The 24988-nt window shown below is 43.0% G+C and overlaps 2 protein-coding genes across 2 annotated transcripts in view; both read right to left on the bottom strand.

Annotated features, from left to right (window-relative positions):
• Positions 1–4108, bottom strand: part of PCSK9 (proprotein convertase subtilisin/kexin type 9) — a 16145-nt gene extending 12037 nt beyond the window's left edge. The window contains exons 1-2 of the mRNA XM_075615474.1: positions 3144–4108; positions 2588–2779 (exon numbers count right to left, since the gene is read on the bottom strand). Of these exons, the coding sequence (XP_075471589.1) occupies positions 2588–2779; positions 3144–3326 (375 nt within the window). The 5' untranslated portion in view covers positions 3327–4108. The remainder of the gene's footprint in view (positions 1–2587; positions 2780–3143) is intronic.
• A 7270-nt stretch (positions 4109–11378) lies between these two features.
• Positions 11379–24196, bottom strand: BSND (barttin CLCNK type accessory subunit beta). The gene is made up of 4 exons (XM_075615512.1): positions 23814–24196; positions 18558–18646; positions 14496–14750; positions 11379–12153 (listed from the first exon to the last, which is right to left on the bottom strand). Exons 1-4 carry the CDS (start codon positions 23988–23990, stop codon positions 11727–11729), a joined length of 948 nt encoding a protein of 315 aa, XP_075471627.1. The 5' UTR covers positions 23991–24196; the 3' UTR covers positions 11379–11726.
• Between the last annotated feature and the right edge of the window lie 792 nt (positions 24197–24988).

Here is a 24988-nt window from a genome sequence, read left to right as displayed (position 1 = left end):
CTACTCAGGAAACTGCCAAGTAACAGAACTGGACGGCGCTGCACTTTGGCCACCAAGTGAGGAGACGTGGTACAGTATTTTACAGAAAATAGGCATTACAGAACCTTTGTAAGAAATGATTACTCTGTATCTGTGCAGTAAGGGATTACAAGGCCATTTTCTAATGGAACAACTACTGCCATTTAAGCACAATGCAGTACTGCTCCCCATTAAAGAACAGCAGGAACATGTAAAGGCAGACCTGTCGCTGGCTAAAGAATAACAGACAGAGGATTGGGGGGGGGGGGGGGAGAGATTGGAACCCAAAACAGAAAATATGTCAGACTTCCACAAATACATTAAAAACAAAATCAGGTAAGAACTAAGGAGGGTGAAAGTGCAGTTCTAAAAGAAAAAGTATTTACCTTGCAAGGGGAATTGCTAGATAAATTCAGGATGCCCAAAAGGTGCTATTACAAAATGTGTAGGGAAAACCTCCTATAGACCTTAGAGCAGGGAAGCACAAACATTTGGAGCTGCGCCCCCCAGCCTGCTCCCCCTCACCTTGTTTGCCGGCGTCCTGCTGCGTCATTTGAGGCCGCGTTGCCATGGTGACGTGTCACAGCAACTCTTCTGAATCCCGGTAAGTGAGTTACAGAGGCCTCACGCTTGCCCCAGCATTTAATTTAAATGACCCAGGGAAGAGTGCAGGGCCTCTGCAACCGCTGCGCCCCCCCCCCCCAAAAACAAATCCTGCGCCCCCGACATTGCGCATCCCTGCCTTAGCGCACCGACCGCAGGAAGTCAGGGCAGGTTATCTGTAGATGGGGGAAGAGCGGAGGGCACAGAAAGCAGGAGGATATTGCATGTTATCTGTAGAAGGAGGAAACCCATTGAACTAGACAAATGGTCGGTGGCATAGCAGGTGCAATGTAATGTTGCATGGAACAAAAAAGTGTGCACTATGAGAACTGAGAATCCGGGAAAGATTGAAACAAAGGGAGATGGATCGTGCAGCCCTACAGTGAAAAATAATGTAGTTGACAAGCACCCGAGCCACCGAGATTATGCTCTATACCAGTGGTAGGCAACGTGACATACCTCAAGGGTCACACATTACCCACACATATATACATAAACTGGATATATGATGCACGGGCAGAATGGCCAATGCAGCCATGGGTAGGAGCTTATCCCCAACCCCTCCTGTCAGCTTCTTAATGCCCTCAAACTGATCAATACTGTCCCACCCCTCACCTTACACTGGTAACTAGTCATTAAGCAGCTTTGGCAGCGGGAAGAAGCTGGGGAGAGGGAGAGATGCTGGTGGGGCAGTCAGTAGTTGCGGAATGCAGGTGAAGCCACCACCCCCTCAGCCCCCAGCACTGCCTGTTGCCCACCAATGCTCTATACCTGGGCACACCTCGGCACAGGTGGCTCAATCCGTGGCTCAGTCATTTTGACCTGTGCTGAAGCAGGGCTATCCTTAAAACCTGACCTGTTGGTGGCCCTTGAGGACTGGAGTTGGCCACCCCTGCTCTATGCCCTAAACACCAATTATAAAACTAGACAGCAACACTCAGAAAAAGTGAAATAACAAAATAAACGTATTCGACAAATATCCATATAAAGAGTTAATGTTTTGGTCTCCATCCGGGACCACCAGTAGGGCTGCAAATTGCCCTGTATGGGCTCTGAAATGTTCTGTGTGAATGTATTACATTGACAACCATTTATCAAAAATGGCTGATTATTTATTACTGGGTGGCACGGCATTTTTTAGAGACAATCAAAAGAATGTATTGATGTTACTCTGTGCAGCAGACAAACATCGAGGCAAAAATAACAGCAGATGTGTGGAAAGAAAACAATCCATTGCTTTCAAACCTTTTCACACCAGTTTTGCTGCTATTAAACCATGAAAAGTTTGCACTTTGTGTTGTTCAATGTATGTAGTAAGTGTTACCATTATTCCCAACGCACAGACAGCAATGAACAACAAATAACACAAAACAAGGCACTTGGATGGCGCTCTTCATTTATAGTATGTAACATGTTTGGGACTGAGTATGACTAGTGTGCAAGTGTGCTGCTAGTGTACAAGTGTGCTAGTGTACTTCATTCCACTGATTCTTTTTTTCCTGCAAGGGTTTTCTTTGGGTAGTGACCCTAAATGACAAAGCACCGTTTTTGTAAGGCATACTTTTAGTATATTGACTACACTTTGAGACACAGGGGTAGTGCATTTGGGGCACCACTGCAGGGTATTCTGAGTTTGGTGTCTTTCCTGTCAGGGGTATTTAGGAGTAGTTGTCACCAAGTGACACAATGGGGCACCTGTCTGCTTGCAATATATGATGTCTTCTGCTGAATACAGAGTAGCGTTATAGACGCAGTGCATTTGGGGACTCTTATTGGGTATAATCACGTGGATAGGGTGCTGAATTTGGCGTCTTTGGATTGTGCATTTGATCTTGGGACAGTTGTCACAAAGTGACACAAAGCACAGTTTTTTTTTTTTTTTTCAACAATGAGAAATGAATGTGCGTGTAACATCAGGAATAGTGAATACTGAATGAGTGTATAACTTGGGGTGGGTGACACTTACCATCTCCAACATATCGCTGCTCATCTTAACGGTGAACCCTCGGAAAAGTTCCCGGAACACATGGCCAACCTGAGTGAGGTAGCCACGCTTTGCGGCTCGTGTTTGCAGCCGGCGGATGACCCTCTCTATCTGGGACTTGGGAACATTTTCTTTCAGCACCACAATATATTGACCGGTCATCCTCCAGGTGTCCTGCAAAACAGCATCAACGCATTCACATTCTGCGGCAATGGCATGGAGGGGCCTTTGTGACCCAGCCAAAAGGGGAGCCATGCTGTTGCAAAAACTGCCGCAAATCTGTCAACCAGCCAAAATTGCATTGTATGTCTTTATTTATATAGCGCCATTAATGTACATCGCGCTTCACAGTAGTAATACGAGACAATCATATAAATAGATAATATATTTGCTATATATGGGGTTGAGGGTAAAAGTCTCCTGGCTGCAAAACCCAGACAAAAATGATGGGGGGGAGGGGGAATGTTCCACAGAAACATCCCATCCCATCTTTTTTGCGCCACTTTTGCAACACGTTGTTGCATAGCCCCTGCGTCACCTTATTGCTCCAGTAGAAAACCCCAGGACGTGTCTCCTTATCCAGGTCCATTTGGTTATCTTCTTCCAGGGCCAAGGAGAGGACAATTTCTTCCCCATACTCCTCCTCGTCCCCCGCAGCCAGGTCCGGCCCGAGAGGGGAGCAGCAGAGGAGCAGCAGGAGGAAGGGGGCGGCCAGGAACATGAGGGGGGATCCTGGGGCAGGAGGAGCAGTGTGCCTGGGGCAGGAGGAGCGGTGTGCCTGGGGCAGTTACAGGCTGCAAGGGGTTATCCGTGGGCAGGAGGAGCAGTGTGCCTGGGGCAGTTACAGGGTGCAGGGGGTGTCCTGGGGCAGGAGGAGCAGTGTGCCTGGGGCAGTTACAGGGTGCAGGGGGTGTCCTGGGGCAGGAGGAGCAGTGTGCCTGGGGCAGTTACAGGGTGCAGGGGGTGTCCTGGGGCAGGAGGAGCAGTGTGCCTGGGGCAGTTACAGGGTGCAGGGGGTGTCCTGGGGCAGGAGGAGCAGTGTGCCTGGGGCAGTTACAGGGTGCAGGGGGTGTCCTGGGGCAGGAGGAGTATTGTGCCTGGGGCAGTTACAGGGTGCAGGGGGTGTCCTGGGGCAGGAGGAGCAGTGTGCCTGGGGCAGTTGCAGGGTGCAGGGGGTGTCCTGGGGCAGGAGCAGTGTGCCTGGGGCAGTTACAGGGTGCAGGGGGTGTCCTGGGGCAGGAGGAGCAGTGTGCCTGGGGCAGTTACAGGGTGCAGGGGGTGTCCTGGGGCAGGAGGAGCAGTGTGCCTGGGGCAGTTACAGGGTGCAGGGGGTCGTGCTGCCTGGTCCCGGGTAATAAGAATGTGCCCGGGGGTGGTCAGGGGTATGAGTGGGATACCAGGAGCTGGGCCGGGGTAGTAAGAGGGCGGGGAGAGAGTGATCCCGGGGACAGCAGATGGTTCTCAGCGGGACACAGCGCTGTTCACGTGTGTCTAACCCATATGTGGGCGTGGAAGTGGCTGCTCCGGATCACGCCACTTCTGGTCTCATTGGATGATCCTGTTAATCATTACCCGGGATTACCGCGCTTTTACAGTCCCCCGGAACAGCCTCTGAGCTCTGCATATCAGACTCTTTCTGGGCTCTGCATATAACGCCCCCCCCATCTCTGGGCTCTGCATATAACGCGCCACAATCTATGGGCTCTGCATATAACGCGCCCCCCATCTCTGGGCTCTGCATTTAAGGCTGTCCCCATCTCTGGGCTCTGCATATAACGCGCCCCCTCTCTGGGCTCTGCATATAACGCCCCCCAACCCCAATTTTGGGCTCTACAAATAATGCGCCCCCAGTTTATTCGCTCCCTGATACCACCTTTACATTAACCCTCTCAGGCTCCTGCCACTATATTACCTGTGTATATCCCGGGCACACCACTATATTACCTGTGCATATCCCGGGCATATCACTATATTACCTGTGTATATCCCGGGCACACCACTATATTACCTGTGCATATCCCGGGCATATCACTATATTACCTGTGTATATCCCGGGCATATCACTATATTACCTGTGCATATCCCGGGCATATCACTATATTACCTGTGTATATCCCGGGCATATCACTATATTACCTGTGCATATCCCGGGCATATCACTATATTACCTGTGTATATCCCGGGCATATCACTATATTACCTGTGTATATCCCGGGCACATCACTATATTAACTGTGTATATCCCGGGCACATCACTATATTACCTGTGTATATCCCGGGCACACCGCTATATTACCTGTGTATATCCCGGGCACACCGCTATATTAACTGTGTATATCCCGGGCATATCACTATATTACCTGTGTATATCCCGGGCACATCACTATATTATCTGTGTATATCCCGGGCATATCACTATATTACCTGTGTATATCCCGGGCACATCACTATATTATCTGTGTATATCCCGGGCATATCACTATATTACCTGTGTATATCCCGGGCATATCACTATATTATCTGTGTATATCCCGGGCATATCACTATATTACCTGTGTATATCCCGGGCATATCACTATATTACCTGTGTATATCCCGGGCACACCACTATATTACCTGTGTATATCCCGGGCATATCGCTATATTACCTGTGTATATCCCGGGCACACAGCTATATTACCTGTGTATATCCCGGGCATATCACTATATTACCTGTGTATATCCCGGGCACACAGCTATATTACCTGTGTATATCCCGGGCACATCACTATATTACCTGTGTATATCCCGGGCACATCACTATATTACCTGTGTATATCCCGGGCATATCACTATATTACCTGTGTATATCCCGGGCACATCACTATATTACCTGTGTATTTCCCGGGCATATCACTATATTACCTGTGTATATCCCGGGCACACCACTATATTAACTGTGTATATCCCGGGCACACACGCCTCACGTCTTCCTCTGTGCAGTTTATGCGGGGTTGCAATGAGTTACAATGTACAGCACATTCCCATCAATTACAGGAACTGATCATCCGGGCAAAATGTCATTGTGATAGAGACCTGTCACTGTGATTGTGTTACTGTGCAAACCTGTCAGTGTGATTGTGTTACAGTGCAGCCCTGTCAGTGTGATTGTGTTACAGTGCAGCCCTGTCAGTGTGATTGTGTTACAGTGCAGCCCAGTCAGTGTGATTGTGTTACAGTGCAGCCCTGTCAGTGTGATTGTGTTACAGTGCAGCCCTGTCAGTGTGATTGTGTTACAGTGCAGCCCTGTCAGTGTGATTGTGTTACAGTGCAGCCCTGTCAGTGTGATTGTGTTCCCAGCTATAAAACTGCTGCAAAATTGCTGGATTATTGTCTTTAATCAATCTGGAGTAGTACTTTTGCACTAGTTTAGTCCCAGATTTGCAGCCCAGACATTTTTTTAAATATAATTAACCTCGTATATTGTGTATTTAGAAAATTCTACTGCTTGCAAAACTGGGGCAAACTATTTACACTACATTTATGGCAGGAAACACACACATCGCTTTCAATGAGATTCCGTTTTTTTGATAAACACACTGCTGTTTTTTTTAACTGGTTTGCCCCAACTTTGCAGCCAAGAGACCTTTGTGACCCTGTATCAATGCAATCCTGAGGCAAACACAGAAAGTCTGGGGGGGGGGGGGGGGGTATCCAGGCACATACAGGAGTAAATTGATGCAAACTTGTGTCATTTCCCTCTTGTGTCTCTTTGGGTCAATCAATGTAACAGTAGGTTGTTATCCTGTTTAGCAACCCTGTGCGCTGCCTTGCGCTTTGGGCAGTATAAAAAGATGGGGTTACAAGACATGGATTATAATGGGATGTAGCAAACTCTGCGTCACTTTGTGATCTTGCATCTGGTCTGAGGTCATGTAAACTTTTCCTGCAACCAATTTGCCTCCAATGTTAGAATCACTTTCTGACATTTGACACAAACATAACCAGACACACGTGTATTGTATGTTCTTTACATTAATACATCTCTGCCACATGCATCAAAGAAAAAACATTTTTAATAGTATATTGTTCTCTGATGCATATGGTGCCAATTTTTCCCCGCCCCATAATTGCACCACTTTTGCATTGATACATAGACAGTATTCATGGATAAAATCAAACATAGTGTTTCCCAGGCTCCTCAAATCGATACAATCAGCTGCAAATACAAAACCCCAAACCTACCAATATTCTGTTTGACAATACTGTATGTTCAGCTGTTAATTTTCTTCAATGCTATTAAACTCAACCTGAACAGGTGTGTGGGACTCATGATGAAGGTATTTCTGGCTAGGAAGGGTTAAATATAAATGTATTAAAACATAAAGTAGGGTGAAGAAATACCACCAACCTAATGTACTGAAGGCACTATAAATGTGCCTGAGCTAAAATATGGCAGAAAATACAAATAGCTACAATTCAATATTTATTTATTTCTTGAGCTAAACTGCTTTATTGAATGAATTGTAGCTATTTGTATTTTCTGCCATATTTTATCTCAGGCACATTTATAGTGCCTTCAGTACATTAGGTTGGTGGTATTTCTTCACCATACTTTATGTTTTAGTAAATGTATATATTACATCTGTTGTTTAGGTTCACACAGATTATATGAGCTATATTGGTCATGGACTCATACCTGATCCCTCTATAGAAAATATTTTTAATATACAATGAAATTTTTTAATTCACTATTACCATTATACATTCCTACACAGCGAGTGCATTCTGTAGGGTACTTGTTATTTTCAATTGTACTTATTGTTAGCCCTATATCGCACCTCAGTGTATCTTCACTTACTTTGCTTTTCTAGGCAGATGCAGGCGTTTTCCCACTTCCCCCATTCCCCTTTTGTTCATAGGAAGGGGCAACCAAAGTATACCAAATGTCAAGAAAGAAGTCAGCTTATTCAGTGGGGAATTTTCAGCGTAAATAAATCTTGAGACTGAAATCATCCCCAAAATTGGAACATGCCTATCTTCTTGTATTTAGGGCAGTGTAGAAAGCAATGGAACCCACTTACCAGAAAATCTGGAATGGACCAGGATAGGGAATGGGACATATTTTTGAAAGACGTGTGTTGAAACAGCAAGGAGACCTCTCCAAGTTAAGAATTGCAGAAATGTGGTAGTTTTGCATTTGTAAGGGTGTGACGGCAAAACCAGCACCAGGGAAGAAATCCTCTTACTGCCACTAACCAGCGCGTAACTAACTAAGGGCGAGACTTCCTAAAACAATTGGTGTTTTCGGAATTTTATTTATCATTCTATTTACTACAGCCATACTACAAGTGTTAAAGAAGTAATAAAGGGCTTTTTAGCCTGGCAATAGGTCAGTGTTATTTTCAGCTGCCGTGTGTGCAAATGAGGACTTAATGGCTAATCACTTATTGTATTGTATTGTATGTCTTTATTTATATAGCGCCATTAATGTACATAGTGCTTCACAGCAGTAATACATGTGGTAATCAAATAAATAACAGATAATATAAATAACAGATCATGGGAATAAGTGCTTTAGACATAAAAGTAACATTAAGGAAGAGGAGTCCCTGCCCCGAGGAGCTTACAGTCTAATTGGTAGGTAGGGAGAACGTACAGAGACAGTAGGAGGGAGTTCTGGTAAGTGCGTCTGCAGGGGGCCCAAGCTTATGTATCATGTGTTCAGAATATCCATAGTGCTATTCATATGCTTCTTTAAGCAATTGTGTCTTAAGGTGGGTCTTAAAGGTGGATAGAGAGGGTGCTAGTTGGGTACTGAGGGGAAGGGCATTCCAGAGGTGTGAGGCAGTCACATGCTACGCCCAAAACGCAGATACCTACTGCAATCAGGCTACTACCAAAAAGTAACACCAATTTGTATCGCCTACACCTGGCTGACCTGAGGCCTACGTGGCTTATGTAGGTATATAATAGCCACTACAGACAAAGTAAGGCTAAGTCCATAGTGCAGAGGTGCGCGTGCGACAGGGCGCATGGTGTCGTGCGCGCCTGCTGCAGAGGCGGTCCTGTGGCCTGTGGCATTGCTTTGCTGCGAGCGACTGGGAGGCGTGGCCGTGACGTCATGAGGCTGGTCCGCCCTCATTGGCTGAACAGCCCACGTGACGCTCAGCTGCCGCAGAAGAAAAAAATCTTGTCTTGTGGAAATGCCGTCGCGCTTCTTCCCGCGTGCTATGGACGGCCTCATAGAGGAACCGCGCGCGGGGTGAGATCGCTGTGGGCTAGGCCGAAGACTAGCCAAGTCTAAACTTGGTATTAAAAATAAATGATATTAACGTTGTTGAATCTATCAATATATTAACACCTGAGAAGCCCATGTGGTAGCTGCCCACAGGGATCACTAAAAGCTTAATATTTTCCCTTGTACTGTAGACGTTATACTTTTTGTGGGGGGTGGGGGTGAGTTTGTACGGTGTGTTAATGTATGTTTAACCCTTCGGTCCCTGAAGGCATTAATTTTCAATGCATTGGTAGCCTCGTGTATTAAAGTCATAAATACATTTCGGCTATACGGTTCTGCCATAGCAGTTTTAAGAACTCCTATTACATAACTCAATAGTAGAAAAGTGTGTTATCTCAACCCCAAACAATTCCTCACAGTGCAGGTCTCCTCTAAGACAGAGGTACAAAGCACATCTCTACTCCCAAGTTCACAATGCAATTCTCTTATTAATGTGGCAGCCAAGAACAGAGGAAAGACAACGTTTCAAGTCCCATATGGGCCTTTCATCAGGTCTCAACCCCCGCCTCCAACATTTCAGCACTAGCACAGATTTCTATGAGTTAACGCTTGTATCACAAGTGTTATTTAATGCCTGGTTAACGGAATTTATTTTTTAGTTATGCAACTTACAATAATTATCGCATTTGATTTACGAATACTGCAGTAAGTCTAAAAATGGAAGCAGCAACCCCGTATTTTATTTCTTAATGCAGCAATATCGACCTTTAGTGAATCTGGCCATCTGTGCCTGTTTCCGGAGTCTGCATCCTGCGTGGACTGGTAAAAACGTGCTGTGCCCCCTCTTAAAACTGATGATCCTCTGCTGCCAAAGAGGGGGAAAGCAGTCATGGTCCAATTTACACAGCAGATTGAGGCTCTTGGTAGCTCAGCCCATAATCAGATAGTAAAAGGGTTAGGGCAGGAGTTCATTATGTTGGTTCTATGTCCCGCAACAAGAGCAAACAGCACGAAGGGCATTTAGTGGTCAATTACCTGGAAATGTACTTGGCCAGGACACACTGTTTATTATAAACACAATTTTCATGTTTATATAATATCTAAAATGAAAGCGCTCCTACAGGAATCTCCCCCTGCACAACTGACAAGGTATTTCATTTACCCAGATAGAAGCCCCCACAATACTGTAGGAAACAGTGCAAGTTAGGGTATCTGTAATATCATCACATTACGCACTATAAGAACAAAGGCCAAGTTTTCTTTATTTATAAAATGTTTTACAAGGAAGCAATACATTGAGAGTTACCTCTCGTTTTCAAGTATGTCCTGGGCACAGAGTTATGATGACAATGCATGGTCACGTTAAATTAAATAGGGGTTATACCTTATATTTACAGACATTTCATGTACAGTTAGATACAATAAGTTCCACTCCAGGTTGTTATTAAGATGTCACAGACCCTTAATTAGGGTGGTGCTCCTTTCTCTAAAATATTACGAATACACGAAAGCATAGAATTTTATTACAGTAGATTGATAAAAATGATCAAGATCCCCTAAGGAGATAACTGCATTGAGTAATTATTACATGTAAGCTTTAGAGACAGAAATATATATTCAGACATTAACCTACTGCTCCAGTGTTCAGAATTTCCATAATTGACATACCGTATTCAGAATAATTTTGTGCTTCAGATCACTACTGAATCAATTTTTTTTGGTAATAATCATAACAATTTGAATATATTTGAACGTTTTAACCCTTATTGAGTAATTCGAATGTTGATGAACCCTTGTAACAAAACAGTTTATTCTGGTTACAGCGATGTTTTCCTCAATTCATATAGTAGCTCTCCAGAGATATCCCCTCGTCAATTCTTTTGGCTTTTTTTTCTACTTAAAATGAAAGAAAAAACAGAGCTTTGTATACAGTTATTAATAATACTTTCGCCTTCTGTGTTCCCTCATGTTTTTTTGTTACATTTCACCTTAACTTTTCCTTTTCTCCTTAAGGATTATATGATGTAAACTATTCTGCTTCTATTGGTCAGTTATTAGTTCGCCATGGTCAGTAAATGGCAAAATCTTCTCCCGGGCACTTTTTCCACCTTAAAAAAAAAAAAAAGCATACTAAGGGGTTGTTTCCTAGAATGCAAAAGCCATTCGGCTAGTAATGGTTATTAGCTTGAATGGTCATTACTGATTTATAATGGCTATTACAGTTGAATGAATATACCCCCAAGACTCATAGAAATTCAGTCCTATGTAGTGACGTAATTAAATCTCTGTAATTCTAGTACAATATGCAGTAACGATAATGCAAGCACTCAGTATACAGAGGTTAAGGTAGGGTACTTAGCTGCCGGTGCATGGACTTCAGGGTGTTCCTAGAGCCCCAGTAGTAGTCAGTGTTCACAGAGAAGCCAGCACATGGGCTTAAACAAAATGCTTTTATCACCCAAGTTGTCCAACGTTTTGGCCGTGCAAAAGTCTTTAGTGCAAGGCCGAAACGACAGACTACTTAGGTCATTAAAGCATTTTGTTTAAGCCCATGTGCTGGCTTCTCTCTGAACACTAATCTAGTACAATTAGGGAGAGGGAGTGGCTCAGTGAGTAAAGACACTGACTGGCACTGAGTGTGAAGCAGGGGAACCTGGTTCCAATTCCCAATGTTGGCTCCTTGTGACCTTGGGCAAGTCACTTTATCTCCCTGTGCCTCAGGCACCAAAAAAAAAACCAGATTGTAAGCTCCACGGGGCAGGGACCTGTGCCTGCAAAATGTCTCTGTAAAGCGCTGCGTACAACTAGCAGCGCTATACAAGAACATGCTATTATTATTATTATTATTGCAATATGCCAGGAAAACTGGCAAACAGCTAATATCATTTACCAGCTATGGTTTTATTGCTCAAAGTCTGATTCTCCAGCGGTCACTAAATTATCTGGCTCATCTCTCATTCCGTAATACATATCATCAGCTTCTGAGTCCAAAGTATGACCAGGAATTAAGAAGTCACTGCCTGGATCAGGGTCCGGCGCAAACTGTTCTTGAATGTCAGCGCTGATCTTCTGGTTTTGAAGGGGAACACTGTCTTGCTCCACATTTACACACTGCCCTTCATACAGCGGGGCATCTATAAGGGTAAATGCTTCGTCGCAAAGAGGGTTTCCTAAAATATTTTCGGGATTCTTTTTGCGGGCGTTTGGGTCCTGCCAAATCTCACAGCTCTGCAGGGATGATTGGCTGCTGCTTGATGCATCAGAAGATGATGTGTTCGTGTCTTCCTTCAATGAGACTAGTGGTGCCTCTTTGTGGTAGTCGAGTTGGCTAGAAAGTAAGGCAAAATAATAATCTGATCAGTAAAAGCACAATCCTGAATCTACAGATCTGACGCCAGGTTTATTACTATGTCACAGGACCGGGTCAGCTTCAGATATTGAATGATTTCTCTAGGACAGGATATGACCCGTAGATTAAATCTAATTATGAAGGGTATTTGACACTAGCAGCGGTGGTCAACATCATATTTTGCACAATTTGGGGTTCTTAGATAAAGGGGGTAACCGTATGCTAGGGTCAGACATGGGAGGGAGCATTTCTTGTTGGTCTCCTTTCCAAAATGAGATTGTAAACTCTCTAAAGAAAGCATAATTCTGCTTGTTGTATTTGATGGAAAATGGTCATTTGTAAAGTGAAAACGCCGCTAGTAAAACATGTGTTTTAATGGTAATGTCAAATGTAAAGTTTTCTTTTCAAACTGCAATTCAAAAATCTAATTTCACTTTAAACAGAGACCCTTGGAATACTATTATTGGATGCACAGCAAGAAGAACTCTTGTGCTGCCCTACAATGTATCACAACCTGTGTGTGGCTGCAGGTTAGAAACTGCATGCTTCACTGATGCATCATAATGGCATTAGAGTTATTTATTGTCTTATTTATTTAAGCAGAAAATGTCAACCAGGTAAGATTGTTTATGTAAATATAGACACCCACAGTCCCTGCAAGTTCAGGACCCAACACCAAAACCAAGGGCTGGAACTGGCCACGCTTTGAAAAGATTTATTGGCAAATCTCTAAAACAGGGTAAATAAAAAAAACCACTTTTAGGCGTTGTCCAAGGTGATGCTGAGTGGGCGCGCTCGCCGCGATGACACACATTGCTGCAATGTGTGTGGCCAGCGTGCGCGAGCGCCTGCACGGCGCTTAGCTGCTTGCAGAGGCAAGCAAATTTGATTATGCCGCTTGCTGGCGCGTCACATGAGCCCGATGAGCGCGAACCAGCTCCGTGACGTCATGACCTTGCCCCCCCCGTGCGCGCAACTAGCTGGCCATAAATTGCCCGGCCCAGCAGAGTGCGTGAGGTCGTGGCTCTTGAGCCCAAGAGCGCTTGTTCCCTGCCTGGTCACAGCCTTACACATTTTGCGCCTTGCTGGCGCATTCACCAGTATGGCGCCAAACACGTAAAAGCGTTTGTTTTTTTACCCTTTTTTAGAGCCAATAATTATTGTGCCAATAAATCTTTTCAAAGCATCACCGGTTCCAGCCCTTGGTTTTTCACACCGCTGTGCACCGCCTTTCCGTTTTTGCAGCTCTACATCGACTTCACGGCAGGAGCACGCCACTACAAGACCACATTAATTGTGATCCCGTGAGTACCTCTACAGTCTCCTTTACAAATGGATATTGTCCTATTACATCGTGGACTGTGTTAATTGTTCATTGCACTTTTACATTGGATTGTAAGGAATCAGGACTGGTTTTACATCCGGTTTTCCCTTAGGGGTAGGCCTCAGCCTCTCTCTTTGACATATTGGATGTATATGGATATGCTATATTAATTCAACTTACTTCTATCAAGAGCACTTACCTAGTTTGTGGGATCCATTATTCATAAATATTTAGAGACTTATTAATACCTCATATGTTAGTTCAAAGCCACAAGGGAACTGCTTTCTAAAATCAAGTCATTGCAATCAACAGGATTTACCTTCATTGCACGGGTTTTATTCTTTATAAGTATATGTGGACTTGCCAATCATTTCACATATTTTTTCTACCACATGTGAATATATCCCTTGAGTTTCTGCACACAAGGTTTTTGATGCACTATGTCTTTGGGTTATCTCAATCTTTTGCCTGTTCACATAAGTGGAATGGAAGGGTCCCCCACCTTCATTTAGTTGACGGTCACCACCTAGAAACATGGCATGCCCCAATGAGGTAAAGCGCACCTCATAAGGCCCCCCCCCCCTGGGCGCCAACCTTCATGGCATACAGGGAGAGAAGAGTTGAAAATGCGAGAGTGCAGGGATCGGAGTGGGAGCAAGAGCTCGAGAGGAGGAGGGAAGGAATGGGATCGCGTTGGCAGGTCGTCGAAGGGGAGGAGAAGAGTAATTGAGACACTTCCTCCTCTGTTACAGAAAGCATCTTGAGTGGATGAAGGAGGATTTAGGAGAATAGGTGTAGAAGAAGGCAGGAGAAGGGATTTCTCATCTGATGGAGTTCTTATTTTCTATGAACTAGTGTGCCAATGTTTGAGAAGAGATGGAGGGCGAGAAACAGTAGACGGTTTGACAAAAGAGTTGAACACCGATAAAATGCACCATGGGTTGGACCCGTGACTGTTGATAAGTTTAAAGAAATAACTTATGACATTGTTACCCACCAGACAGCGTCACCTTTACCAGCTGGTGCTGCTGTACTCGTTTCTTTACTGCCATCTGAGTTCCTGTGTATGTCTACCTTGGCCTGTAATGTGGGGTGCGAACACTCCGCCAACATGGACTGCAGGAAAGGGGAGGCAGATTGGTTTTGTGGCTGCCCGCCAGGTCCCTCAACTTTTATCTGAATCTGCTCATAGGATGGCAAGCTGGTTTCGTAAAGCTCAGATCCTTGACTGCTAACATAAGGGGTGGTCAACCTGGAAATAAAAAAAATTATGTTACAGTAAAAGTGTGTACAAGTATGTGTGTATGTATGTTTGTATGTGTGTATATACAGTATATATATCATTTAAGTTATGGTGAGGGAAAAGGTGACTAAAATCCCTCCACCGTATAGCATATAGCATATAAAAATATTACTTGTGAGCACATTCACACGTCTTAGACAGGTCTGCAACCCTGCTTTTCGCCATTATCACCTAGCATACAGTGCTTCCACTGCAGCAAGGGATTCTGGGAAATGACATGCAAATGAGCACACAGTGCCACCTTTTGCCTCAAGACCACAATACATGGAAAACCCTTAAGTCAATGCATGCTGCTTTAAACACAGCTTTTAAACATAGCCTGGGATGAGATGCAAAGCCAATAAATCCACTCACAGACAGACTGTTTCGACCTTGTGGTCTCGTTAGTGTGAGGTTGGTTGTACTGGCTTTGCAACTTGAGACATGAGTAGGTCTTCACCACACATTATTTAAGTTATGGTGGGTGAAAAGGTGACTAAAACCCTCCGCCGTATGCTAAACCCCCTCGTGCTGTGTCCTGCCCACAGAGCTGGCCTTGGTCGCTGTTATCTCTTTTAATCAGACAGCACCAGCCCGTGACTCCCCGGCAGTGCTCTCTCTCCCATTCCGAACGATCTGGAGATCTGCCAGGGAGTCACTGACGGGTCTCAACTAATGATGGCGATTAGAGCGAAGGATTTCTTCTCCGCAGGCAGGACACAGTGAGGAGGAGGAGGGAAGGGGAGAGGAATAGGGACATCTGAGGGGGAGGAGGGGAGTGTCTGTCAGTTTGTCTGTGGATGTCTATGGAAATGTCTGTCAGAAACAATACAAAGCATGCTACATACCAACAGCTACATCCAAAAAGTCTGTCACACCCCAACAAAAATGTAAAATAGGAAGAGTGAACAAAATAGAAAAGCATGGTGCCATGAAACAGGAGGGTCCGTCAAACCTCCAATCAATAATTAAAGCTGAATACATGCATTAAAAAAGCCAAATTAATTTTGATCCAAAATAACTACACAGGTTGTACACGGCACGTAAAATGTAAAAGAGTCCATTTCAAGAGTTAATAGGAATATCACACTGAGCACAGGACATATCCCCCATATAGCTACATGGCAGTATTGCCATGGGGGAAATAAGCTCCACAATCAGGTCCGAGGATCAATAGTAGTCAGTTAATGTGGAAGTCCACCATTAGAAATGAGATGTTTGTGGTCCATATATTGACCCTTCATCAGTACTATGATGCAATGAAAATGTACAAAAGACCAGTGATTACCCTTATATAATCAGATCACCACATCATGTGACATCATATTGAGGACTTTTCTATACTATTCATTGCATCATAGTTCTGAAGAAGGGTCCAAGTATGGACAGGAAATGTCTCATGTCTTGTGATGGACTTAAACAATAACTGGCAACCATTGATCCTTGTCTCCACCCTGGGGGGGCTTCTTTTCCCCCTGGTAAAACGGACTTGTGTCTATATGGGAAATACAGTATGACCTGTGTTCAGTGTGACACACCTGTGAACTCTTGAAAGTGACTCATGTATTTTGTGGTTTGTGCAACCCATGGAGTGTATGTATCAAGGTGATTTTGGCACAAAATTGCTTTGCATCAGCTTGCAATTTGGGGAACATCAGTAAGAGGTGTTGGGGGGAGTTACATGTTGGACAGATTATGAGATGTACAGTATCACATTGTGCACGTCTGCCCAAGCTTGCAACTTGGGGAGTGGCAGTAGGAGGAGTTGGGGAGGAGTTACAAGGTGCACAGATTAGAATGAGATGTATGACAATTTGTCTCTGTGCGCCATTCATTTTCCCTTTTACTTGCTGTCACGGGGAACCAGGTTATTTACAACTTTTTACCAAGATCATTAATTGAGCAAAAGAAGGTAGATAAATAAATTGTAATTTATTTGGCATAAATTCGCATACACAGAGTGAAACACAAAATACAGACGAAAATACACACTTACTGGGGGTCTAAGGTCGAAAACTAGACTTTCCTAGGTGCAGGGCACTCTATGGGAGAGTTTTTCCCTGACCGGGACTTAGCCCGGAATCTCCTGGATCTGAAATCGGCAGAAATCCCAGCTGCGGCCACTATGTTCGTGTCTGAGAACTTGGTCACAAACGTTGGGATTTAGTCCCTGGCGGGCAGGCTTTTCAGGCTTAAAATCGAAGCCGGTTGCTTTGCTATTTCACACAAAGCAACTTTGAAAAGGCCGCCTGCGCTCTTTCGGCTCTGACTCAAGGGGAACACACAATCTGATTGGCTCATAGCTTCTTATAGTATTCCCTGCTTCATTCATAAAATCATAAAATAGAAGCAGCCAGTCAGCGTGTGGGAAATTTCTGAAGCAGCCAATCAGAGCCAAGCCGCGTAGAAAAGCCGGGCTAGCAGGAAATTTGAAATAGCCAAGGGACCTGCACAAGCCTGCCCCGTCCTCCCCCCTCCTCCCCCCCAGGGATTTGAAACAGACTCCCCTGCTTTAAACTAAGTGTCATTGTTTACAGAGTCAGTATCGTTTACTCACTGAGGTGTTCATTCAACCCATAAAACTGCGTGCGCCAACTGTATTTACAGTATGTACTGTGCCTGACTGTATTTATGTGCGTTTGTGTACTGTACGTATGTTTATCGGTATACGTCTCTGTGTTTCTGTATGTACACTACGTATGTCTTTATATATGTGTGTGTATTTATGTCTAGTGCAGGGGTGGGCAAACTTTCCCCGTGCGCACCCCTGCCTGCTCTCCTCGGCGCCTCGGAGAGCAGGCAGGGGTGCACACGGGGAAAGTATCTGTTCTGATAAACTAGTGAAATTAACACTTCATTTCGAACTGTATTAGATATTCTGGTGCGACTTGCACTAGTTTAACAGTACAGCATCTTAAATATATGTTACCTCCTTAAGGGGGAACTGGCTGGTAGGACTTAAGCCAATTTGGGAGATCAAAAGGCGGCATTGAAGTGTTTTGAAATTGAAATGTGATATGAAATGTGTTATGAAGTGTGTGTGTGTGTGTGTGTGTGTGTGTGTGTGTGTGTGTGTGTGTGTGTGTGTGTGTGTGTGTGTGTGTGTGTGTGTGTGTGTGTGTGTGTGTGTGTGTGTGTGTGTGTGTAATAGTGTTGAGTCATATAGAAAGTACACAACTGAGGGAGCAGATAATACCAAATACAGTACAAGTGTATTATCTGTTGTTTTTCACTAACAGGAGACACAACATCCTATATTTAAGCTCAAAAATTCTAACAGCGCTACTGTATCTGCTGGCTGCTTCTCCAACAGGCGTAGGCGTTCCCCCTGACCATCACTGGTGCTTATAATACTAGAGGAGGGTCCTCTATTATTTGCTTCTCATTACCACTTCAAAGAGGGCGGAAGGTGTAAGGAATTAGGAGTGTAACTGCAGCCCCTAAACCCCACTGGATTTTCAGCAACATGCACCATACCATTATATATAGCACCCGGTTAGAATTCATGAACAAGGCATTTCTCCATCACAGCCCTTATCATAGATGTCTCATCTTGTAAAAAAAAATAAGAAACTTTTTTTAAAAATTGATTTAAATGATAACTTTGGTTTATTAAAAACTCACCGGCTGGATAAAATCTGTCTGCGTATTTTCCTAATATTGTGTGACCTTGAATTTGGACGCGCAGATGAGCAGGGGAACTGTTCACACACAATGATTAAGACTGTATCAGAACATTTACGTTACAATGGCAGGATTCAGCTTTATGAAACATACCACTGCTTCTCAGGAGCTGGAGCTTTTAGGGACACAGGGGACTTCTCTGTTAAAAATTCAGCTTCCATGTCAACAGGGACAAAGGTTATCTGCAAAGCAAAGTAAGAAGTGGTTTGACATTACTGAATGCTGTTACTTTGTATTCATAACTTTTTTTAAATATATATACACATATATATATATACAGCAGAAAATAGTCGTGTTAGTCCAGTTGCGATAGTGCAGAATACTCTCGAAAGTTTGTTCTATGACATAAATTTTTAGTCCAATAAAGAAGGTATCACCGAATACTGAAGAACTCACTTATTCTGCACTATAACATGGTACTGATACCTCTCTATATATATATATATATATATATATATATATATATATATATATATATATATATATATATATATATATGTATCAGTACCGTGTTAGCCGAGCCATAAAACGCATCCACACCGGGGGAAGGACTAGCACAGATAACATTCCAAGAGACACTGTTTTTAAGTATACCTTTTGCTTGCTTCATACATTGGAACATCGCCGGAAGAAGAGATCAGTGTATCTCGAAAGCTCGCACAAATAAAAGCATTTCGTTAGCCACAGAACGGTATCATCTATTTATTTTTTGATTATTATATATATATATATATATATATATATATATATATATACACAAATGTAAATACAATTAGACTGTAAGCTTCTCGGGGCAGGGACTCCTCTTCCGAAATGTTACTTTTATGTCTAAAGCACTTATTCCCATGATCTGTTATTTATATTATCTGTTATTTATTTGATTACCACGTGTATTACTACTGTGAAGCGCTATGTACACTAATGGCGCTATATAAATAAAGACATACAATACAATACAACACAACTGTATGCTCATCTGCATGTCTTAGGCAGGTCTGCAACCCCGCCTTTCCCCATTATTACCCAGCACACAGCACTTCCACTGCAGCAAGGGATTCTGGGGAATGACATGCAAATGAGCACACAGTGCCACTTTTTGCTTCAAAAACCATTTTTAACATGGTTCCCTATGAGCCCCTTGAGAAAGGTCCAGTTCCGGGACCGGAACGTCGGTCTGGGAGGCCTATTTTTGTACTTTATGCCTAATACAGATCTTTTGGAATACTACACCTGAGTGCAGTCTTTTCTTACCGGACACAAGAATGGTAATATTGTTTATATATATATATATATATATTCACATACACAACTCACCAGTCCATTGTGATTTCCAAAATTCTTTTTTTAAAGAAGTTGTTGTGAAAAGATGCAAAAGTGACATGATGACCTTAAAGCTGCAGACCAAGCAATATCCTACGTGTTTTTTTTTTAAAATAAATCAGTTCTGTACTATGAGAAAATACTTGTAGTATTTTTTTAAACATCTCTGAATTACATTTTTAATGTATTATAATGTAACAAGCCTTTTTTGTTTATATAGCAACCATTTACAAAGTAACATCCCATTCCTCTTCTGAAACAGGCCCTGAATACCCTTTTTTGAGCCCTGCCCTCTCTCTAGCAGTGCACCAATTGTATCTAGTGACTGCCTGGTCACATGATCTTCCCCACAGAACTTTGCATCTTTGGTCCTCTTCTGCTGCACTGACAGCCATTTAGTGAACCCCCGAGTCGAATCTTCACCGATCGTTCACAGGAGAACAGATCGATCGGCAACTTAGCTAATTACTTGTCAGTGTGCAGATTGTATTGATGCACATATTAAAGAGATGTTTTTTTTTTTTTTTTAAACAGCAGCTTGGGCTGCTGCTTTAACACATCAACTAACAGTTCCAGAGTATTGAAGACATTGACAAGGTTACATTTCCTTTTCAAGGACAATGTTTTTAAAGGACTTAATTACGACACCCAGTCAGAAGCTGGCGCATTGATTTATAAGATCTACGACCAGATCAGGCCAGAGTTTAAGGATATCCCTGCTTCAGCACAGGTGGCTAAATCAATGTCTCAACAACAAAAAAAAGGAATGAAGATGGGGCACATGGATTTCCAAAATAAAGAGATTTATTAAAGCATTGTGTGTAATAAATGTCTTTATTTTGGAAATCCGTGTGCCCCACCTTCATCCCTTTGGTATGCCGTGGATTGGATGCAGCCGATCGCACATTGATGGGAGCACTGCTAATTGTATCACTCTTTACAATATTGTGGTGTGCAGCATTTACTCTTTGTTATAAATCAATGTCTCAGGCATCTTCTATGCCTTGAGAAAGCGTGTGTACACGCGAAAAGCGTGCGTCGGCAAGGGCACACTCACGTGCACGAGCCGGGTCTCTTTCAGGCTGCGGCCAGGGTGGCGCTGAGCGTGCAGGCGCTCATGCGCGGCGGCGCAAGCAAGCAGCAAATTCACATTTCCTTGCTTGGCAAGCAGCTAAGCGCCGCGCTTGCTCAGGCGCTTGCTCACGCTGGCCACACTCATTGCCGCAATGTGTTTCATCGCAGCCAGAGTGAGCGCGCCCGCTCAGCGCCATCCTGGCCGACGCCTAAGAAGCCGCATGAAGGCGATACTGATCCGCCAGCGTCTCCCTGCTCATAGAAAGACTCAGCACTATAGCCTCCAGGCGAGCCATGCACCAGGTGTGTTTTATATTACACCAGCACTACTGAGGAACCTCTGTTTGCAACAGTACAGTATATGTGGATGCAATGTTGCATATACGAGGATACTATTATCTATTGATACTTTGAGGAGGCTCTCATAGCGGTCACTTGCTATGATAGCACTGTATCATTCTTACATACAGCTACTTGTCCTTACTGTGACATATGCAATTTATCAACTTCTGCACATTTATACAGACTCTCCTACAACAGCATATATATATATTACCTCTTCTGACCGTTTATACCAATGCTACTGGGACGTTTAAGAGGTTTTGTGATATTATCAGAACTGTATATGCTAGCTACTGGCTGGAGGAATTCATGTATGTCTGCCTATTAGTGTATCACTGTATATTTTGAATGCAGCACTGAATTACACCCAGTGTGCCCTATTCACTAAAAGCTATACCAGTTCATCGTAGGGTTACAGTACTTACCTATGGTTATTTACCTGAACTTTGTACTATAGCATGATTACATCTATCTTACATCATTCATTTATATGAGGTACCTTTATTTGATATACATCAACTGTTCAGATTTACAGTATACATTTACTGATATTAATATATATCTCACACACCGAACACATTGTTAGGATACCACTTTTTGTTTAAACACTAAATATATAGAATATTGAACATAGTGGTTAATTACCTGTATATAACATGGCTGGATTCAGTGACTATACTTATCAGCAACACTTTAACTATATTGTTGTTATTAATATACTGGATCTCTACATCTATAAGTATTAAAGCGGTATTTATACACTCATAACCCTATAATATTAGATAGGGTATTAGAATCTTCCCTGTTGGGTACCAAACCCAAGGAGACTGGATTATATACTCTTTCCATTACTCCTTTATGTATATATAACATTAGGTCGTATCACCTGGGTGTTGAGGGATCCATTCTACGTCATTGTTTTAAACAAGCATATATTTTATTAAGATTATGTAAATAAAATGTGTTTTTAATTTTGTCACATACATCCACTGGGGGACTGAGTGCCCATAACTGGGTTTACCTGTCTTGTAATAGTCTACTCCCATTATGTGTTATAATGTTTTGTCATGTAAGGTCCGGCTTGATGGCGGTTCCATCGGTACCATCGCACCGAGCCCGGCGGTGACAGAGGCCTGCGCTCTTCCCCACCGCAATGAAGCTGATTGCCGGGGGGAGAACGCGGGGCCTATGTAACTGTCTCTCCCCTTGTCCTGCGGCATCTCCTACTACAGGTACTATTAATATTGTGGAGTGACATCAAATAGTGGTGCGTTGCCATGACAACGTGACCCTGCATGGCGCCACAATGCCACAAACATGGCACCGCGATTTAATGACGCAACGTCAGAGGAGATGCCGCGCCCACGAGGTAAGAGGACCCGCCAAAGCCCCTGCACCGACGCCCACGACAATCCCAGCCTGTCAGACATGTATTACTGCTGTAAAGCGCTATTTATCTGGGTGGCACTATATACATAAGGATATACAGAAGATATACATACATACATACATACATATATACATACATACATACATACATGTAACAGAATAAAAGTTTAATGTCAGGAGAACGTGGTACAGAACTCCATAGCTTAATTGCAGGAACAGAGATAACACACTACTGTATTTACAATGATTATATAACAATGGAGCAAAAAATAGATGCTTGATGACATTGTACTATAATTAAACTTATTGAGGCTTTAGGTAAAATATTTCACTCTTTATTTCGTCTCTCAAAGAATGGAAATTAAAATATATATTTTATTTTATTTATTTATAAAATGTTTTACCAGGAAGTAATACATTGGGAGTTACCTCTCGTTTTCAAGTATGTCCTGGGCACAGAGTTAAGACAAATAATACATGGTTACAAATACAGTTATATAAATGAACAGGGTATACATTATATACAATACATAGCACGCACAGTTAAAGAAGATGTATATTATAGGCGTATGAAACAGTTACAGACCAGGTTAAAATGTGAGACAGCCTTAGTTTTGAAAGAACTTTAACTGGTGGTGGATGTGAGATTCTCCAGTAGGTTGTTCCAATTTATTTATATACACTGTATTTTGTTATGTTCCTATTTAACATACATAACACTCAGTGAAAATGAGTTACAAATTCTAAAAAAAAAAAAAAAACTTTTAATGTTTACTATATAATAATGTGTTTTGTGTGGTCAACATTTTAAGAGCACATTGTTTTTAGTTTCTTTATTAAGTGGGTTTTTTTTAACCCCTTTGCTGCCATGGTGCCACCCGGCCACAATGATTGTATAGGTAGTAAAGTGGTAGTTGATTAATTCATGAAGCATTCAATGTGAGGCATAACATTCAGGCGTTCTGAGATTCAGGAAAGTAGACATAAAAGAGTTACTTACTCAAATCGCCCAGCTGCAAAACTAGTGCAAAATAATTGCACCGATTTATCAGAATAAAGACAATTGCTTACAATGGGATTCCCTTTCTTTTATTATTATTATTATAAATATGGTTCTGTTTTTTTGCAGCTGGGACACCTCTGTAAGATGTGCATCTCAGTTATTTGCAGACGCACACCATCCCACAATTACCTGGGCTAATAGCAGAATAAAAGAGTTCCTACCTTGGGATAGCACTGACAAATGCTCCAGGTGATTCCAATTATGATCATCAATACGCCCAGGGAACAAAATGTAATATATACATGGGGCTTATCCACACTCATAATGAACATGCCAATCATCACCAGGAAAAAACCAAGGACAATGAGCCCGTAGCGAAATGTTTTATCCTCTGCCATGTCTTGCTGATGCAAACTGGAGTATAAACGGAAGGCTAACTAGTCCGACTGAATATCAGCTTTGTTTCTGTGCCTGGGAAGTGCATCGGGGAAGCAGAGAGGAGAGGTTGTGTTTTGCCTTGTGCTTGTCACTGATTTCCAGCACACAACTGGTGGTTTACCCTAATCCTACTCGGCCCAATCCTGCCCAAGGTTGATCCAGCCAGTTCTGAAGGCACTGTATTAAAATGAATGCAAATGGGAGCCCAACCTTATACACTTCAGTGAAGCTTGGCTGCACACCTCCGTTTAACCTTCCCTTGGGGCATAAAAACACACCGCTTAGTAGGAAACAACTAGCGGAGAAGTTGTTGTCTTTGTAAATTACTCACTGCGCACAGTGTGTGTGTGTCTTTGTAGGTAATAATAATAACAGCTTTATCTCCTATAGTGCTTTTCTCCCAATGGGACTCATAGCGCTTCACAATTACAGTATAATGTGCAGTACGCAGCACATAGGAATTTTTACAGACAGCCCCTGCCCTGTAGAATTTACAATCTCTGTTTTTGATGAGGCACAGAGAGAAGGTGACTTACCCAAAGTCACCAGGAGCTGATGCCAGGATTTCAACCAGGCTCCCTTGAGTCAAACTCCGTGTAATTGTTTACAGTCAATGTTTTACACACTGAGCCGCTCCTTCAGCCCTAACGCTACATTTTTGCATTCCTATTCACATGGTGACACAGGTTCCCGGAGCGCAAATAAATCCAGGGGCATATGAATAAAAAAGTGAAAAATAGTGCAAAAAACATACAAAACAGAATTTTCCAATTTATCTGGCAAAATAAAAGACCCAGGGTAGCTAGATCTATTATGCTAGCCCCAAAAGATTGCGGAGGCTTGGCAGTCCCGGATATCATTAAATACTATTTGGCGGCCCAACTCAAACAAGCAATAATGTGGAACAATGATCCAGCCACCAGTTGCTGGGTGGGACTTGAGTCTACCTATACAAGAC

This window comes from Ascaphus truei, chromosome 10, assembly GCF_040206685.1.
Source record: "Ascaphus truei isolate aAscTru1 chromosome 10, aAscTru1.hap1, whole genome shotgun sequence".
NCBI classification, from domain to species: Eukaryota; Metazoa; Chordata; class Amphibia; order Anura; family Ascaphidae; genus Ascaphus; species Ascaphus truei.
Note: the sequence above shows the minus strand (reverse complement) of the source record. Positions and strands in the feature narration are given on the sequence as shown.

Coding starts and splice junctions, on each gene's coding strand:
- BSND (XM_075615512.1), bottom strand. CDS start 23,990: ATGGCAGAGGATAAAACATTTCGCTACGGGCTCATTGTCCTTGGTTTT. Junction 18,647..23,813: donor TTTGTCAGTGCTATCCCAAG/GTAGGAACTCTT, acceptor TTTGCTTTGCAG/ATAACCTTTGTCCCTGTTGA. Junction 14,751..18,557: donor CCAGCTCCTGAGAAGCAGTG/GTATGTTTCATA, acceptor TTTTATTTCCAG/GTTGACCACCCCTTATGTTA.